Source organism: Xiphophorus hellerii, chromosome 6 (genome assembly GCF_003331165.1).
Source record: "Xiphophorus hellerii strain 12219 chromosome 6, Xiphophorus_hellerii-4.1, whole genome shotgun sequence".
NCBI lineage: Eukaryota > Metazoa > Chordata > Actinopteri > Cyprinodontiformes > Poeciliidae > Xiphophorus > Xiphophorus hellerii.
In genome coordinates this window covers 2,416,277-2,435,135 of record NC_045677.1, presented here as the reverse complement: position 1 = coordinate 2,435,135, position 18,859 = coordinate 2,416,277, and the positions used below count along the sequence as shown (strand labels likewise).

The 18,859-nt window shown below is 39.3% G+C and overlaps 1 protein-coding gene across 2 annotated transcripts; it reads right to left on the bottom strand.

Annotated features, from left to right (window-relative positions):
• Nucleotides 1-1,096: 1,096 nt before the first annotated feature.
• Nucleotides 1,097-16,992, bottom strand: LOC116721432 (dipeptidyl-peptidase 9). Of its 2 annotated transcripts, none has more exons than XM_032565145.1 (21): nt 16,841-16,992; nt 15,873-15,963; nt 15,547-15,785; nt 15,241-15,353; nt 13,339-13,512; nt 11,982-12,153; nt 11,593-11,703; nt 11,383-11,511; nt 11,203-11,264; nt 10,917-11,017; nt 8,601-8,778; nt 8,356-8,515; nt 8,173-8,252; nt 7,170-7,322; nt 6,903-7,038; nt 6,494-6,639; nt 6,267-6,413; nt 6,020-6,172; nt 4,590-4,732; nt 3,973-4,084; nt 1,097-1,966 (listed from the first exon to the last, which is right to left on the bottom strand). In XM_032565145.1, the coding sequence occupies exons 2-21, from the start codon at nt 15,926-15,928 to the stop codon at nt 1,874-1,876; spliced, it is 2,658 nt and encodes an 885-aa protein (XP_032421036.1). In that variant the 5' UTR covers nt 15,929-15,963; nt 16,841-16,992; the 3' UTR covers nt 1,097-1,873. The 2 variants fall into 2 exon arrangements, with proteins under 2 accessions (XP_032421036.1, XP_032421037.1); XM_032565146.1 differs by having other exon boundaries at nt 11,982-12,150.
• Between the last annotated feature and the right edge of the window lie 1,867 nt (nt 16,993-18,859).

Below are 18,859 nucleotides of genomic sequence, written 5' to 3'. Positions count from 1 at the left end.
TCGCCTGTTAGCCATTTCCCGAATCAGAAGATGCATTCGGAAACCAAGTTCCGCTTTGTTTCTCTGGATGAGTTGTCAAGTGTTTTCTCTAGAATTAGGAATGCCACTTCTGGTTGGGTTGGTAACAGTTCCATGTTTTCTCTGTTTGTGATGACATTCAGTGGTGAACAGAGTCCAAAAACCTGTGTAACCTTTTCCAGTCTGATAAATGTCTGTGACTTTGTTTCTCATCTGTTCATGAATTTCTTCATGGAGGCACACAATGTTTCTTTACCCTACTTCCTACTGCCAGACAGGAGCTGTCTAAGTGACAAATTCAAAGCAGATTGGGAAAGTTAATTCATTTCAAATATTTGGTTCAATGCTGGGAATTTACAATTTAATAAGGGTGGTCTTTTTTTTTTGTAGTTTGTACAGTTTGTATGAGTTTTTGTAAAATTGTAACTGTAAAGATTTGTATTGAAAATACAAAATGTTATAAAAAATGTTATAAAAATGAAAAAAAATTAAAACTGTATTTTAAAGAGCCGGCTGTGTAGTTAGTTTATATAATGTATTTGACTTAGTGAAAGTTTCTGAAATAAATCGTCTTTTCAATAACATTTGTTAATTTTCATCCTTAGCAGGATCCCAGTCACACTAAGAAACTTAAAGCAAAATGGCTAATAAAAAAACAAACAAAAAAACACATCAGTCCCTAAATGATCCAAACCCCAGATCTCAGATCAGTTCTGCAGTGGGACCTCAAAGCTCACTGAGCAGATGCAATGTTGCAAAATGAAATGTGTAAACATTTCTCCTCATCATCTCAGAGACAAGTGTAGCTCTAAACACTCCTAAATGTTGTTCTAAAAACCACTAAAACATGGGTGAACTTATTTGTCCTGTTTCTTTTAATCTATGCTAAATCATGACGCTGTACAATCTCACCATTAGATTTTAAATAACTGTAGTATCTGATAGTTTAGATGATTTTTCCTATGTGCTGATACACACGGTAAAACCCAGCAACTGGTTTCCATAGAACTTGCAGGTCACTTCCTTCCCAGCTGCTGTCTGAACCAGGCTGAACTAGACCACACAACCAGAAAGCATGTGACCCATTCATTCATTTATTCATCGTCATGTACAAACTGGATTTCAGGTGGTACAAAGCGGCTGTAAGACTTTGCTGCTCCCCCTCCTGTTGTCTTTATTGCAGTAAAAAAAAAAAAAGAAAAAGAAAAGAAAAACCGGCATGATCAAGAGTCAAGAGGTACTTTTGGCAAATATAAATTATATAGAGAGAAGGCAAGCAGACATCTTTAGCAACATAATGTGAGAGGAGACAAAGGTATCAACGAGTAGCTTCCATCAGTCGGCAGTTAGAAAAAAAAAAAGGAATAAAAATTCATAAAAATATTTTATTCTAAACAACAAATAGTTAAAACAGGTGGATACAGGAAGAGCATCGATCTTCTTCCTTTCTCTGGTGTTATTCAGACTGCATGTTCCTTAGTCAAAATGTGTGTGTGTATGTGGAAAAGGAAGTGGGATGTGTGTATGTGCAGTGTGAGAGTTCATGCCAGTAAATACGTGTAAAGATTCCATTTGCGTCCGACTTCCTACTGCTGAGCAGTTTGGAGGGCGGGAAAAGAAAACCACATTGGGCTGGGAAACGTGACTTAGTGTGACGCAAACTGCTGATTGTTGTTCTGCTTCCAGGTTGGACTAGACGCTCAGTCCTACTGGCATAGGAGGACGGGGGAGAAAAACAGTAGAGCTGCAGAGTGAAACGACATGAGAAACATGGCTGCTGCTCCTGGGTGACAAACTGGCAACAGGAGGACACAGAGAATAAAGACGGGGTGATCTGGAGGCCCACAGTCTGGCTTTAGAGGTATTGTTGTAGAAAGTGCAGCAGCATGATCTCGTAGTGCTCCCCAGACTCAGGGCAGCGAATGCTGTGCCGCTCGTTGGGGTAGACCTGCAATAATGAAGCAGAGCGACGAGAACACATCAGAGAGAATTTAATCTCAGCAACACAGATGCAGCAAAGCATAGCTGCATTTGTTAAAAAAATACAAGAAATAAATACAGTAAAGCCCAAGTTTAGTTGATCAAAAAGTTTGAATATTACTAGTATTTTAAAAATATAATCAGATTAATTGCACTCTGGCACTGTGATTAATCACAATGAATCACTATATTTAACTTTATAAGCCTGAAATATAAACATGCACACAGTTGTGCTTCTGACAGGAATGGTGCCCTGGGTAAGCTCCTCCTCCTGCCGCTCTCCAACCAATTAAAATGCAAGAAATTATCTGATTTCTTTTTTGTAGCAGAAAGCAGGTAATATAGTCTGTCAGTATTCAACAGCAACTAATGGAAACTTACTTCACCACACATGGATACAAGCAGTAGAAAACATGTTCAGCATGACAGATAAGATATATTTTATCTCTAGTTCCTGGGTGCTCCACCACTTCCTGATGGGGCCCTGGGCAATTGCCCCTAAAGCCCACATGAAATTGCTGCTGTATGCACGTTTTCAAAAAATGTTTTATCATCTCAAACCAAAACATGTCTGAAGATTCTCAGTTTTCCAGGTTTTTATATTCATCAATGTTTAAAGGAAGTCAGGAATAAGACTTCCTTTAAACATTCATGGAATGTTTAAATAATGGAATGTTATATTACTGTTTTTTGGGATTTTCAGTCATATTCCTGACTTCCTTTAAGCATAAAGGAAGTCAGGAATATGAAGTCATATTGGAAACCATATTCCTTTAAACATATCATCTCATTTTTTGAGATGATAAAACATTTCAAAAAATGTTTTATCATCTCAAATCAAAACATGTCTGAAGATTCTCAGTTTTCCAGGTTTTTATATTCATGAAAGTCATGTTGTTTTAAATGTTCATTTAGAAACGTTCCTCTCTAATCATTCTCTATGGAACTTGTGTGACAAGGCGACAGTCTCTGGTTCTCATCCAGCTGAGTGACCACCATAACTCCTGCATGAGAAATGTAGAGCTACTACATGTAGATGTGAACATGCAGGCTGGTGACGCAACACAAGAAAGTTGAAAAATGTTCAACTTTTGTTGCTGACTGTTGTCACAGAAAACTTTGCTGTTTGTCGCTCACAGTGCGTCTGTCCCATAATGCATTGCTGTGAACGAGGTAACCCTCAGTGGGAGAGAGGCTTTTAGGTCATAATAGGTAGTTTGATTAATCTGTGCTTTGTAATATTAACGTGTTAAAATGTTCAGATAAATCACATGTGTTTGCATTTACAGCCCTAAATATGACATACACAGAAAAAAAGGATTTCTGACCCACAACATTTACAGTTCGGTGGCCTGCACAGTTATTAGGGCATGGCCAGCAGCAGCTCATTTGCATAAGGTGATGTAGCACTAAGACATCGCATTCCTTAATGGGTTCAACACAGGCAGAACTGATTGGGTGAAATCTTAATATCTGACAATGATTTTATGTATTAAATGTAATGAACATGTTTTGTATAGGCCACAGACGTATCCTTGCTTATTTAAGGAAGCATAATAGTGGACTTTTGAAATCCTCTCTCATCAGTCTCATGCAGTGATCATTTTGTTAAGGAATGAAGACAAGACATAACAAAGAGATGACCTCTGACCTCTAATACCAATCATGTGAAAAAGCAGGACGAGTTTAGAAATCAGCCAATGAGACATGATCTAAAGTTGTTTCAAATAAGAAAAATCTCTCTTTTTGTATTGCAACAAAACAACTTGGTTTTTGTTCATATTATTGGTTTTTGGGATTTTCTGCCAATTTTATATTTTTTTTACCAAACTTAATTTTAGTTTTTGCTTTTTCATTTATCTACATGTGATGTTTTGAAGAATTTGGTCAACTGAGGTTGTAAATTTTGACAAACAAATCTGGATTTTCATTTGCTGTAAGCCACAGTGAGCTAAATCAACACATGACACTGACCTGAAGCTGGTAGGGCTTCCCAGCTCGGATTATCTGGGACACCAGGAAGTTGGTGTGGAAAAAGTGCACATTCTCATCTAAAAAGCCGTGGAGGATCAGCAAACGGTTGGGCCTGTGAGGAAGAGCAGGTTAAGATGAGCAAGTTCCACAGGGCGCGCTGGATGTTGGGTCCTAACGGACTCACAGAGACGTTTCAAAATAGTTCAAATACTTCACTCTGACTTTAAAATCCGAGAGCGGTGCTCTAACATGTTGTCTGTCAGATCATACTCCTTCAAGCTTCAAGTAAATAAAATCCTGTTCTATCCTGGTTTGTCTCTAATATGACAGATTTCTACTGTAGCTAACTGGTGAAATAATTCAATAAAAATAATTTCAAAATCCTGCACTTCAAGCTGCTAATAGCTTCGTTTGATATTTTCAGCTCTTTTAACTCTAAAATAATCTGGAGTGCAGACAGAGATCTAGGAGAAGGTAAATGTTCAAACTGTCTTTTCTGCATGCATTTTAAAAGCATAAATCACATTTCAAAACAAGCATCCTGCAGTCAGGAACAATCATGAAGAACATCACTGTGTTAAGTCGGGGCAGGCAGACGGTGTGTGCTGTGTACTGACTCGCTAGGCAGCTTGTCCACATGCAGAGCCACTGAGCCCTCCTCATAGCCCTGCTGGTTGTTCTCAGGCACATCCATGTAGCGCTCCGTGTAGCCTGTGTCGTAGGCCATCCACACGGTCACCGGGGCGCCAGCGATAGCCAACTGCAGCAAAACGGAAAGGAATCGAGCATCAAACGCTTGCTTAGTTAGGAAAATTTCTTGAAATCAGCTGTGTGTGTTAACAGAGCAAGATCTTTAGGAAGAGAAACTGGGCTCATAGCTTTAAATCCACATTTACAAACTCACCTTACAGCTTTGAAAATAACAAGCTTAGAAAAGAACTATTGGCAATTCTCTAATTCAAGCTGATGATCATTTACTGCTCAACACTGACACCATGTGGTTGGAGAGAGCAGCTTCAATACAAACATGGAAGCTAATAATCAGCTAATTTAGTAACAAAGTCAACATTACCTGGAGTATACTGACTCAAAACAGCCCATTTGCAGAAAAAACACACTCAGAACTGAAAGTCAAAAATGTATAAAAAAAACATTTACATTTTAGATCAATCTTTTTTTTCTTCTTTGAATCAACAATTAGCAAACACCAGGTGGAACTGTGCAGCTGTTGAGTTTATTATATTAACCATTTCTCAGTCTAGTGCTTCACTGAACATTTGAAAACGCTTAATAGAGGAATGTTGGTGTGATGACTTCCTAAAGGCAGGTATCGGACAGAGCAGGAGCTTCTTAAAGAGAAAGAAGCCCAATTCAAGGTGTTAAATTGCAAAGTCTGATTATTATTTTTTAAAGATTTTTTCAGCTGAAATGGCCTTTATTTTTTATTTGATAGTGGTCAGACAGGAATCGGGTTGATGGAGAGGGGGAAGACATGCAACAAAGGTCATGGAGTTGGGGCTGGGACTCAAATCCATGTCGGGACTGAGACCTCCGTATGTGGGTTGAGCGCCACCGCAGCGCCCCAAGTACAAAATCTAATTTCTTTTAAATCATGCTTGACATGACATAATTACTTGATTGTGCTACAAAAATGTACTATACGGCTGGAAAACACATAATACTGTCCCTTTAAGAAAAGGAATTGAATTATCTATCCATTTCTAATATTGTATGAAATAGGTTTAAATGGCTAAATAAAAAAAGTTAAAAATAATCAGCAGAAAGAGCCAAGATTTTATCTGGCTGTTATAATAATTGATAGAATACTTACTTACTAAAATAATTATCTGTTGCAGCCGTAGTGTATATAGAATATAATATAAAATCACAATAAATACATTGAAGTTTGTGGTCGTAACATGGCAAAATGTTAAAAATTGCTGTGGGTATGAAAACTAAAATGTGGTTTCAACAATTAGTACTAAGAGACAGAAGTAACAGTGCTAACATCAAAACAGAAACTCTTTCAGGAACAAGACTTGCTAACCTTGAAGATGTTGGGTCGCTGGATGAGGCCCATCAAAGAGAGGAAACCGCCATACGACCAGCCATGAATGGCAACACGACTCAGGTCCACAAAGTTAAACTTTTCAGCCACGTACTGCAGACCCTCCACCTGGTCCTCTATCTCCACCTGACCCTGGACAGTTCAAGTTGAGTTGTTTATTGCAGCTTTGTTTTCAGTTCAAACAGTTGCATTTATATTCAAGCTTGGTGTCAGTATCTCAGTCTACCATTTTGTTTTTCAGAGCTCCCTCAAATTCCAGGCCCCTCTGACAGGAACCCCTTCCATCAATGACGACCACAGCATAGCCGAGAGAAGCCAGCGTGTTGAGACGGAGGTACTTCATCCCCTTGAAAGAGTTGTTAACCAGCTGCACCTGAACACACCCAATCACAGACATTCTGGAAATGAATTCCCCATTTTCTTAGTCGTCTTAAAGTGATCGCGCCTACAAACCTGAGGGCCACCGTACACAAACAGAACAGTTGGGTGTTTCCTGCCAGGCTGCAGGTTGTGAGGTTTGTACACCATCCCATACAGCTGGAAGCCCGACTTCCCCGGAAAGTCAAAAATCTCCGGTGGGTTGTAATCTCCAGGGCAACCTGGAAGACCATGATCAACGCAAAGCAGGGAAGGAGCATCCCAATTAGGACATTCCTAATAACAGCGGCATTTCTTTTAACATGAAAATCTCACTGAAGTTTGGGTAACACTAGTAACCCATGCTGATATCAAAATCTAACCTAGTGACATAATTTTGAAGTTTATACATTCTTTGCTCATTGGCTCATTTCTTCTGCAACAATGAATGCTTGGAAGCTGGTGAACGGATCTGGTTTGCTTTAGCTATGCTGCTGTTCTGTACCTGGTGGTTCCATCAAGCTGGCCCAGAACTCTGGAACCACTCGCAGGGGCTCATCTTCTAAGCTGGTCAGCTTGTACAAGTGAACACATGGAGGTGTGCTCACGTTACTGTAGTGGCTCACAAAAAAATCAAAGTTCTGAAAGGGGAGAGAGAAACGTCAGAGAGGAAGCGACATTAGTAATGAGAAGGCTGGTATGGAGTGGAAGCCAGAGTAGTGGCATGAGCAAATATCTCAGAGTGCAAGTAAAGACACAAGTGAAAGAGTACCTGACTAACAGAGCAGCAGTGAGAGAATCCAGGCTTGGTTAGTCTGACCACGTCGCCCGGAGACTCATAGCTGACCACATACAGGTGGTGCTCCAACGGCGTGTCCCTGGTGCCCTGGAAATATACCAGCTTGGTTCCTTCATTCACCCAAATCTAATAAGAGAACAGGGAGAGAAAGCTTACAGCAGCAGGAAAAAGCAGGAAGCTAGAAAGAGTAAAGGGAATGATGAGACAGCCAATGGGAAGCACTTGTAAAACATATAATCATCTAGAAGAACCCCACAAATATTAGGTTCTTATCTCTAAACTCGCATGTTTAGAGTTACTTTTGTACCATAATAAATGAAACACTAACCAACATTTTGACATGTAATGACAGCACTTTGAAATGTATAATGTTTCAATTGTTGATTTTTGTGTTTTTCTGATGTAAAGCACTTTGAACTGCCTTGTTACTGAAATGTACAATACAAATGAACTTTACTGGACTTGGCATTTTATGCACCACAATGGCATGGCGCATGTGTTGTTGTTTATTTGAGGTTTCATTTACTAATATAAAATGTGCTGAGGACCGAATGTTTTTTAGTCTGACTTCCTGATTTTAACATATAAGACTGATATGACACTGTCATAAATATAACATAACACCTGTTATGAACATGAAGAAGTCTTTATGAATGTTTACTTCTGTTGTCATGAAGGTCATTCAGTAAATAATGAGACTTTTAATGCAAAGTTTATACTTTTAATGGACTTTTAATGGAACTTTGCATTAAAAGTGTCGTTTAAAAAATGGCCTTCAGTCATAAGGCCATTTGGTAAATGACATTCATTCATAAAGACTCCTTCATGTTCATGACTGTTATGTCATGTTTATGACAGTGTCATGTCAGTCTTATGCACACCCCTTCAAATAAAGTGTTATTGTTTCTATTTATATGTTAAAATCAGGAAGTCAGACTCCCAGAAACATTTACACAGCTTTCCCTGAAGCGTTTACCTTTGAACCATGTCTGGACAGAACTTCCCATTCTCCGCTGGTCAACGTAACCTCCTCCTTGATTGCACATTTAAAATTTCCTGTAAAAAAAAAAAAGAAGAATCTGTTGACATAACTGAAGAGCAAACACTGACTACTTTTTGCTGATCTATTTTTGAGTAATGCAGAAACATTTTTTCTCACCCTCCACATGATGGTATTCCTCTGTCCAGTGGTGGTAGCCTGGCTGTAACAGTGAGGTGATTTTATAGAGGTGGCTAAAGCCTGTTTTAGACTCATTTACCCAAATGAAAGTAAACTCATCTTCTGTTGTTTGAATAAAAGGATAGAATATATCATGAACCTGCAAAATTAAAGACAAAACTGTGTAAAACTATAAAACGACTCCAATCATATGTCAATCAAGCAGCGTAGAAAAATGTTTTCACATTTATCCAGACGTCAGTGGCCTCCTCATAAATGATGTATGGCTGAGTGCAGCTGGGCACAGCCTCCAGACTGTCCTGCCTCAGGGTGGAGTCTTCTGTGACGGGGATGAAGAGCGCTGGAGGGAGCAGAACAAGCTGCAGCTTCCTCTGGCTGCGGTCCAGCAGCACTGCCCAACCGCTGGCACCAAACACAGCAAAGTTTTTATGCTGGGAGAAACTCTTAAGGCTGCAAGATGTAACTTTTAGAAATTTTTTTGATATATATTTGTTGAAACTGTCACTAAGTCGTCACGGTATAGTACACAATTTTAAATAATCTGTATAATCATAGTGACAGTTGACAGCTGGAGATAGACACCAGCACTCCCAATAGGATAAGGGTGTAAGAAAATGGATGGACGGATGGATAAAAAAAAAAAACAGTTACATATTGCAGCTTTAAAGAAAACATCTTAAAACACAGCTAATATCAATATAAAGCAGTGTTGTATAGTAACGAAGTAAAAATACTTCACTACTTTACTTAAGTATATTTTGGAGTACTTCATACTTTCCTCGAGTATGAAAATTTTTGATGACTTTCACTTTTACTTCACTATATTTCCGAACTTAATTGCGTACTTTTACTCCGATACATTTTCAATGTGTGGTTTAGTTACTCGTTACAAAAAAGCGAGAGAGAGAAACGCAAGTGTTTTGATCCCACCTACTGATTAGCAAGTAGCAAGTAGGCTACCGAACAAAGTCTGTAGCCTACTTGCCTGGGCTTGTTCATCACCTCCAATAGGATACACCTGTTTCGCTTCTCCCATTAAACACAAAGCAAGTCTCGCAATCAGCAGCAGCCACATGGAGGAGGAGACGGAGACCACAACGACTGCAACTACGTCGGACACGGCTCCAGGGGAACCACCAGCTGGTGATGAGAGCCCATGGCCTTATTTAAACACAATATACTCTTTCGTGGGTGTTAAAGATTCGTCGTACCGCATGCAGTGTATGTTATTCCTGCCCGAAGATGTGGAAATTCTATCTTACAAAAACTCCCCATCCAACTTGAAGAAACACATCGAGGTAACGTCTTATGAAATGGTTATAATCCTCCTGTTTCAGTAACTATAGCTTGGTCACTAGACACTACTGTATTGTGAAACGTTGACCATAAATGAACTTTGTTTGGCATTGTTTCAGTTCCACACGTGGTGTATTTAGCTTAGGCTTAATGTTGACTGTAGCAGGCTACCTAGACTCCTCTGTTCAAGGGGGGACAGAAGCCATAGCGATAGCAATTTAGACTAAATTTAACGAATATAGGAAAGGCATGCAAGTTCAAAACCAGGTTTACAGATGCCAATAAGCTGCATTTCGCTCCCAATTCTTTTTTTCTTTTGCATAATGACCAGTTGTGTGCACCACCTACTGACTGTAACATTGACTGATTCACTGATTTGTGAAGTAGAGTAATCGTAACAGCTCTTTTTCTTCATGTTGGCCGCATTTTCTGTACTATTTATTTTTCTCATTTTCAGCACTGACCTTACTTGAAGGGAAAACTTAAGGCTTACAAAAACTTTGTATTTTCTGTCCTGGAGGGTATACTAAGAAGCTGGTTCAGTTGTAAAGCAGGTTAAGTTAACCTTGTGCTATAGGTAAAGCACCTAATTTTCTTAACTAAATGATGCCTGCAGGTATATCTATTAGCAGGTTTAATTTTGCCTGCACTTGGTTGGGTACATTATTTTAAGTGTATTTGACAAGTTTACCAAAATATAAAAAATGTCATTCAAACTGCATTTGCTTTGTTTTACTTTTTACTTGTACTTTTCATTACATTACTTGAGTACATCCATTTTTACAGTAATTTCCATACTTAAGTACAAGAAGTTTCAGATACTTTAAGACTTTAACTCAAGTAACATTTCAGTCAGTGACTTGGACTTTTACCAAAGTCATATTTTGGAGAGGTACTTATACTTTTACTTGACTCTGAGATTTCAGTACTTTATACAACACTGATATAAAGTAAATTCCTCATTAGGGGTGCACCAATAAATCGGCCCTAATTTCCTTAATTTTGGATTACTGGTGATATACCGATACATGTGAAACCGATATTACCCACCAATCTGAACTACCCACACAAAGATCTGAAAATCAGCCACAGTTTCCGTTAGCTCTGCTGTAGAGAGCGCTAACTGTAAATGGTTTTGCAAAGTACGGTATATTGGAATAGGACTCATCACACACAAACACTTTACTTTCTTTCTTGGCATCATATAGATAACAACACACCAAAACCTTTTCAATTCCACTTACTATTTTCCGTCTATCGTCCATCCTGCTCTGGCAATGTATTCTGTTCCAGGAAACAAGGTGCTAAATGGGACGACCAGCTCTTTATCTTGTGTGCTAATAATCTGAAGCACACCCATCCACCCACACGCACGCATACCCCCACACACACGCACGCCCACACACACACACACACACACACACACACCCACACACACACACACACACACCCACACACCCAGACACATATTTGTAAAATTAAATATTCAATCAGATGAATTCCAACATGAACAGATAAAAAGTAACCCACTTTTCCTTGATGGTCCATCCTGATCTCTGTCAGTTTTAGAGTAGCCTGGGGATTTTTACTACCTATGCACATGGATAGACACACGTTTAATATTTCAACATTAAATGACTTCAAATAAAAAATAAAAGTAAAAAAAAACAAAAACAACACACACACACACACACAAAGGCCGGGATTGACCTGTGCGAGGATATCGGTACGCATCTGCTTTCCTCTCCTCCAGAGCCGGAGACGGAACGTGAATAATTTCTACTTCGGTCTCATCCACCTCCTCATACAGAAGGTGCAACGTTTTCCCTCCATCAGGATCTACAGGAACAAACAAGGCAGAAGCCATTGTGAAAAGAACCTGACACAGCTTCGCAGACTGGCTGAGAGTTCAGCGCTGACCTGTTGCTGCAGATGGACTCCACCAGTAACCAGTGAAACGGTCAAACTCCTCCTGGATGACAAACGTTGCTACACCTGCAGACCTGGGGTCCTCTTTGACGTTGTCCAAACCTGGGAGATGACGCAGGGATTACAAAGGGGAGCGCATTCAGTTCAGTAGAAATTGTTCTGTTGAAAAGTAACTTTTAATTCTAAAAAAAATAGCTAAGATAATCTCCATTTCATCATGCTATTGTTTCTTACTTTGGCACAATCTGAGTTAAAAACTGTCCATTTTTCTTCCTTACAAACAAATAAACAGAGAGAACAGCAGGTGCATGTCGTCTGTCGTCTTTGTGATTGTCACTTGAAGCACATGAAACCAACGATCAGACAGAAAAGTCCCAAACCTTTGTGGCAGTATGTCAGCCTGCGCTCCTCTCCCGTCTTGATGTTGGCTATCCACAGGTCATTGTTGTTAATGAAGGCTATAAAATCTGGGTGTCCGGGGCAGATCTTGGGGTCCATGCGGGTGCCTGAGCACTGGCTCTTTATCTCCACTGGTTTTACTGGGGCAGACTGCTGAAACAGATAAGCAGTCTGAGCCAAAAGGCCTGTTCACAGTGGATGACTTAGCAAAACTTAATATAATTACCAACAGTATTTACAAACTGTTGGTAATTCCTTTTGTAGTACTGATGACTCACTGGTCAGAACCACGCTGCAGACACAGAGAATCTAGACTGCGTTCACAGTCCTGATGCTCAAGTCCAAGGTTTTACTGACTTTTTTTTTTTTTGCGAGGTCATTCAAACTACTGAATGATGTCAAAACCCAACCCAAAGGTACCTGCAGAAGAATGCATGTATCACAAAGAGGGATGCTGGAAAAGTAATAATGGATGCCGCAATATATGGATGGGCCTTAAAGGGACAGTATTATGTATTTACCAGACACATAGTACCATGTTATAGCACAAGCTAGATGCTATGTTAACTTCAGTTGTTATAAAAATACTATATATGTCAAACATGACTTAAGAGAAATTTGAGTTCATAATTTAACACCTTGAAATTGGGCCTCTGTCTTTAACAATGCTTTATCTTTCTGAAAGAAAGATAAGGCGTTAGATTTGCCTTCAGGAAGTCATCATGACATTGATGATGCTGGGGTTTTCTGTGGTGGAAATTTTTTTTATCAGGTAATATATTATGACTTTATTAATCTGATGTTGATGTCACAACATATTACCAAATGTATTGGATTCCAGTTTTTTTCTCATCTTCCCTCCAACTTTCTGAGCGTCTCCAACGCTCAGAAAGCGCCCCCATAACGCCCTCTCGTGGCCTCCACCTTGAAAAACACTGATTTAAGAGACGCAGCTGTTGGAAAACCTTTTCTGTCACTGCACAGGGTAGAACAACCAGTTGTTGGGCACAGGGGGAAATATCTTCATTACACATGTGCAGGCTGGTCTGGATTGCTTTTCAATAAACTAAGTCATCATTTGACAACTGCATTCTTTATTTTCTCTTGTTATTTGTGTTTATTATTAAGACTTGAAGGTAATCTGCATTTTATTTAGGAGGTTTTTGGATTTTCATTTCTACTGGATTTTGAAAACCATGTATCATTTCCCTGAGCTGTGTGCTGCTTTGTGTTGGTCCATCGCTTAAAACTTAAAAAAAAAAAAAACATGAAAGTTTGTGGCTGCATGATGCAGATGTAATAATTGTTCTTTAAGTTAAATGGAAGCGATGTACTCACGATGAAGCCGTTGTTGCCTCCATCTTGACAGTAGAAGAGACTGTTGCTGGCCTGGAACAGGAACAGGCCCATCTTATCGTGGTAGTCATACGACGTGATCCCAAACGCTCCCAAACGCTTCCGTTCTCTCAGCAGCTCCTCCTCTCGAGAGTAAGCCCCTTGGTGCGGAGTTGCCTAGGAGACGCAGGAGGAAGCTAAAAGTAAGCTCCTTTTCAGTTCGCTACTGAATTGTTTCTTTGAAAGTTTGCTTCATACATAGTTTGCTTTCATTCTCGCAAAAAAATAAAAATAAAACATGGTTGGATCAGCAGATTAACTCCAAACAGGTTTGATTATTTTTAAGGTGATGGAGGTGTGTAGACAATCACACGCATTTAAGTAGCTGCATAAAGGTGAGTCGCTAAGTGTGGAGCGTTTATGCTCTGATGGAAAACATCGCCAATGGAAGGATCCAGAGGGAGCGATTGATCATATTGATCTGCTGGGAAATGTTGATAATGGTTTATTAGTGTTTAGATTAATCCAGACTGATTATCCTGGAGCTCTGAGCAGAACTTATAGAAGGAGTCGTGCAGTACCGGTACCAGTCCAGCTGCAGTCATCCTTCAGTGGAGCCGCCAGCTTTGTGAATGCGCCTTTCTGGACAGAAAGCATCTCTATTCTGTAAATGTACAACTTATGCAAATGATTCCACTATTTGTAATAAACGTCCATTTTACCCACTCAAATGACTCTCTGTCTGTCTTTAAATCCTGGCTGAACGCTCTGCTGTTCAAACAGGCATTTGTGCGATCTCTTTATTTCCTTTATATTATTATTTGGATTTTTTTTCCCTTTCTTTAAAATTTATTACTTTTATTTTTGTGAGGTTACCTTATGTTCCCTGAAAGCACCTTTTAAATAATATATATAATTATTATTACTATAAATACTTATACTGCTACAAACAAGGACATTGTCATGGTTATTGCTTCACATGGTGGCAGACTTTCGGGTATTTATACTGATTTACGTATGTATTTATGGAGGCAACAGGGCGGACCAGCAGCTGCGCTCTATTTCCTGCCAATTTTGATGTATAAAGGAAAGGTGCACAGCCACGTGCATGAGCACAGCTTTATACATATTTTTTGTGCGCCGCACTTTTCTAAATTTTTCTGTACACAAAGTTTTAGTGTGAAAACTGCGCACTCTTTTCTGCATGAGGCCCCAGGTTTTTACTGGTTTATTCTAACATTTCCAGTTTTCACTGAGGTCTTTCAAAACTTTTGAAAGCTTTTCTAATTTATGTTTTCTTAAAGTTAGCTAATGATCCATTACGCTCATTTATACAAAGGCAGTTACAGAGTCACTAGAGAAAGGTCAGAACAGAACTGTAGAACCTCGTTTGGTCAGAACACTTTTTCATACAACGCTACACCTGAACTTAAAAAGTTTGTTCACATGACTAAATCTTGGCTAAAGGAAAATCAAAGATGTGATCATTCTTAACGCTCAGATTTAAAGGATGAGAACGTTTGTGTGGGAGTGTATGTGTTAGTGAATTACTATTATATCTGCAATTTTTAGTGTGTTGGCTGAATGTGTGAGGATGTGAAGGTACTGAGGATAAGCAAGGACATTTATGTAAAATTGGCTGTTTATGAATATGTAGGGAGGAAAAGGTTTGTATTTCTACTGCATTTGAATTTATAAATCATTTATATTTTAATATAGAGTTTTTATTATATGAATTTGGAGGTTGCAAGGTTGATGACATGAATATGTAGGCAGTAATGTAATGTACATGTATTCTTACTGTAATTGTTCTATTGATGGTATTAGCACAGTTCCTCTGAAAATCAAATATAATGCAAAATTAAGACTTTATGAGCAGACTGTTCAACCTTATGGAAAAGTCACCTGGAAGTGATCCAGCATCTGTTTCCATGACAACACTAAGAGTGCCTCCTTCCAGACCTTCTTGGGGATTTCTGAGTAGAGTAACGAGTTCTCTCTGCTTCCGTAAGGCATTCCTGGAAACAAGTAGAAGAAAAGCCTCAATGTAATTCCTCTACTGAAGTCAAAATATGAAACACAACAGAGTGACTGTTTTTCCACATTACATTGCGACCAGAAAAACAAAAAAGTTCAATAAAGAGAAAAAACACATACACAGAAATTTTAAGAAACACAAACTCAAAGCTGATCCCGGGTTGTTAGACTTACCAAGGTAGTACAGCCGGTGGGAGTGGGGCCCGTTGTCATCCGTCTTCTGCACAAACTGGAAGTCATGGGGGGCCTTGTTGGCGATCATTCCCGAGTATTTTCTGCTACAGTGGATGATGTCACGCAGGCCCTCCCAAGAGTGTTTCTCCACAAAGAACTGAGACGGCACGTCGCCCATCTCCACCACCTCTGTGCTGTCCCACAGGCCGTCAACAGCCATCATGCTCACAGTCCAACAACTGCAGCAACAATACCAGGAACCAGTGAGCATTGGGTAAACAAACTCAATGTGCACTGAATCCCGAGGAGAATCACAAATATTCTACCTTTTCCAGATGCCCTCTTTCTTGTCACAACGCTTTACCTTCTTTCCTCTATGCATTCACCGATCAGCACTTCAGATCCCAAAAATGTAACCTGTTAACAGAACATTATAATGCATGACAAATCCAGCTGCTGTACGGAGATAAAGCACTGCGTTCGTAAGTTGAAATAAGCTAGTTCACTCAGATGTGAGTAAGACCAGCCTGACGCATAAACTGTAGGGAAAAACTGAGGCTCCGACCCACTAATGCTCCTGTTTTACCTTGCTGTTGGTAATTACAGTTGACTGACTGCTATGAAGTGTTCCCTTCCTCAAGAAACACTGATTCACAGTGGAGACAATCTGCACCGATGTCACCAGTCAGTCTGGTCTACAACAACTCTTCTGACTTCACACATTTGACTCCAGATTTGACAGAAAGAACATAAATAGTTTTTAAGAACTCTTAATTGTGTAGCCTTATGGGAGGCAGTGCGTCTCTAACGTTGATTTTTCAAAAAATAATTTAAAAAAAAAATGCATTTTTAAAACGAAACATTTATACATATCAGAGATCACTCCGTCTTACATGTGCTAACATCTGGGATCAATGTACAGCAAACCCCGACTGGAACAGAACCACACCGGGGTCTGTTGGTTAGCTAGCCTACAATGGAGCTTTGTTCTCAGATTGCAAATCTTGAAAAACACCGGGAACACATAGTTGGCTGTTCGGATTTTTTTTTAACAAAACCAATATTACATTTCACAGTAACCACTGACAGCCATAGTTGTGAGAAACAGGAATTAATCAGTTTTCCTCCTTCGCTCCGTTTTGACAGGACTCTCCTCCTCTGTCACTTTCGTTCTCAAGCTAACTAGCTAGCTACCAGAGCTGGTAGCCGCTAAGTAGCGGCAGCGCTTTCGGAGAAAACCCATTCCAGTCAAGCTTCATTTGGGTGCAGGCTCAGATTTACCCCCAGCACTTACCAGTTTGGCTACAGCTCCTTAAAGCGGTTATTACACGCTATTAGCTCAGTGTCAAACAGGTTTCGCGACTGCTAAAGGTTGAATCCATGGCCGAAACAGCCACACAAGATGCAGCTGGCTCACAGATCGGGAAGGAGGAACGTTGCTCCCGGTAGAGTACACATCGGTACTTTTTCCCAGGCGCACCGCTCAAGTTGAACCCCGTTGTGAGTGTTCAGTTAGATGAAACTCTTTTTAACGTTCTAATCTGAGGAATGCTGACACCTGAAATAAATTTGAGCGTAAATCTTCATCAACCCCCTGTTTTACACAGAGATCAGCCCATAAACACTACGGGATGTCGGTAACACAGTGAAACTGGCCTTTTCTTCTGCAGAAAGCTGCTGGAAACAATTCTGATTTCTCAAGAGGTCTTGTGCGCAATTCTGTTCCCCTGTGAAAATCTGTTCCCCCTGTGTCGGGAGCGCGCATTACAGCCGGAGAGGCGGATCTGACCATTTTCACGGCGCTTCTGATCGATTTCTCGGTAAAAACAACTCAGTTAATCATGTCAAGCTTGTAACATTTAGTTTAATCGGCAGCTATTGTTTACAAAATTGTAAAAATAATTAAGTAAACGAGGTCTTTTTACGCTGTTTTGTGTTATTTTAAACGCCAAGAGAATCGGTCTTTTTCCAACTTTTGTCATTTACGCCTGACAGAAATAAAAGTCAGTCACCAAAACACAGTTTTCCAACACGTAGTGTGTATTTATAATTTTTCATTGCTGATATAAGAGGATGGCTGAAAGCATGGCACAAAAATTAAGACTTCCTGAAAAGACGAGAGTGTAGACTTTCTGGTAAATCCCATTATAATGTAAAATATGACAGATTACAGTAGTAAGGAAATTTCTAGTATACTACAGGCTATCACACATAACAATTTTTGAGAATTTGGCAACAGTTGCTCTTTATTCCCAAAAGTTATGGGGGTAGCAGAGGAGAGAATGGACATTTCAGCTGCCTGAAATAATCTGTTCCCCCTCCATAACATGGGAACAAATTAATTCAGCAACAAGTCTTTAACTCTGTTTATTCCTTTCATCATCAACAATAAATCAAATAAGTTTGAAAACATTTGCTCTGTATATGCCAGAGTTATGGGGGGAGGAGGAGAGAAAATGGATATTTCAGCTGCCTGAAATAAACCATTCCCCCTCCATAACATGGGAACAAATGAATTCACCAACAAGTCTTTAACTGTGTTTATTCCTCTTATCATCAACAATAAATCCTGTGAATTTGGTAACATTTGATCATTATTTGACATAGTTATAAGGGGGGAACCATATATTTTAGCCACCTAAAATAATCCGTTCCCCCTCCAAAACACAGGAACAAATTAATTCACCAACAAGTCTTTAACTCTGTTTATTCCTTTCATCATCAATAATAAATCATGTAAGTTTGGTAGCATTTCCTCTTTATTTGACAAAGTTATAAGGGGGAACCATTCTGGGAATCAACAATCAACACCACCACTGGACTTTAGTGGTAATGAATGTTTTTAAACTCTAAAAACAATCTATATCATACTTATCACATAGACAAAAACCACATGAAAACTGTTGAATGCTCACTTTCTAGGTGATCTACCCACAAGAGAAAAAGTCTTTGTTCTTGAATCCACTGGGGGAATCAAAACAAGACATCCAGAAATGCTTGCAAATCACAAGGTATGGTTAAAAATTTAAGTTTAACTCAAGTATGAAAATCAAATAAAGTTGTTCTTATTAATATATCTATATTTACAGGGCATTTATGAGGAAGAATGGGTGCAATGTCTCACGTTGGATATGTGACACAGTCAAGCATCCAAAACAACAAGATAGTACATCATGTGGTGCATTTTCACTGAAGGTACATACATATTGTCACACAGTGTATGACTTTAGGATTTTGATTTAAATTTTGAGACATATACAGTGAATTACTTACTTTGTTACTTAAATTTAAAGACATTAAATGAAGCTGTTAA

Bases quoted from the DNA above. Each gene is read 5' to 3' on its own strand.
- LOC116721432 (XM_032565145.1), bottom strand. From the start codon at position 15,928: ATGCATAGAGGAAAGAAGGTAAAGCGTTGTGACAAGAAAGAGGGCATC. The intron at 11,018-11,202 runs GTGGGTTACTTT...GGTGTGCTTCAG, and splicing joins GGATGGACCATCAAGGAAAA to ATTATTAGCACACAAGATAA. The intron at 7,323-8,172 runs GTAAACGCTTCA...TTCTCTTATTAG, and splicing joins TGTCCAGACATGGTTCAAAG to ATTTGGGTGAATGAAGGAAC.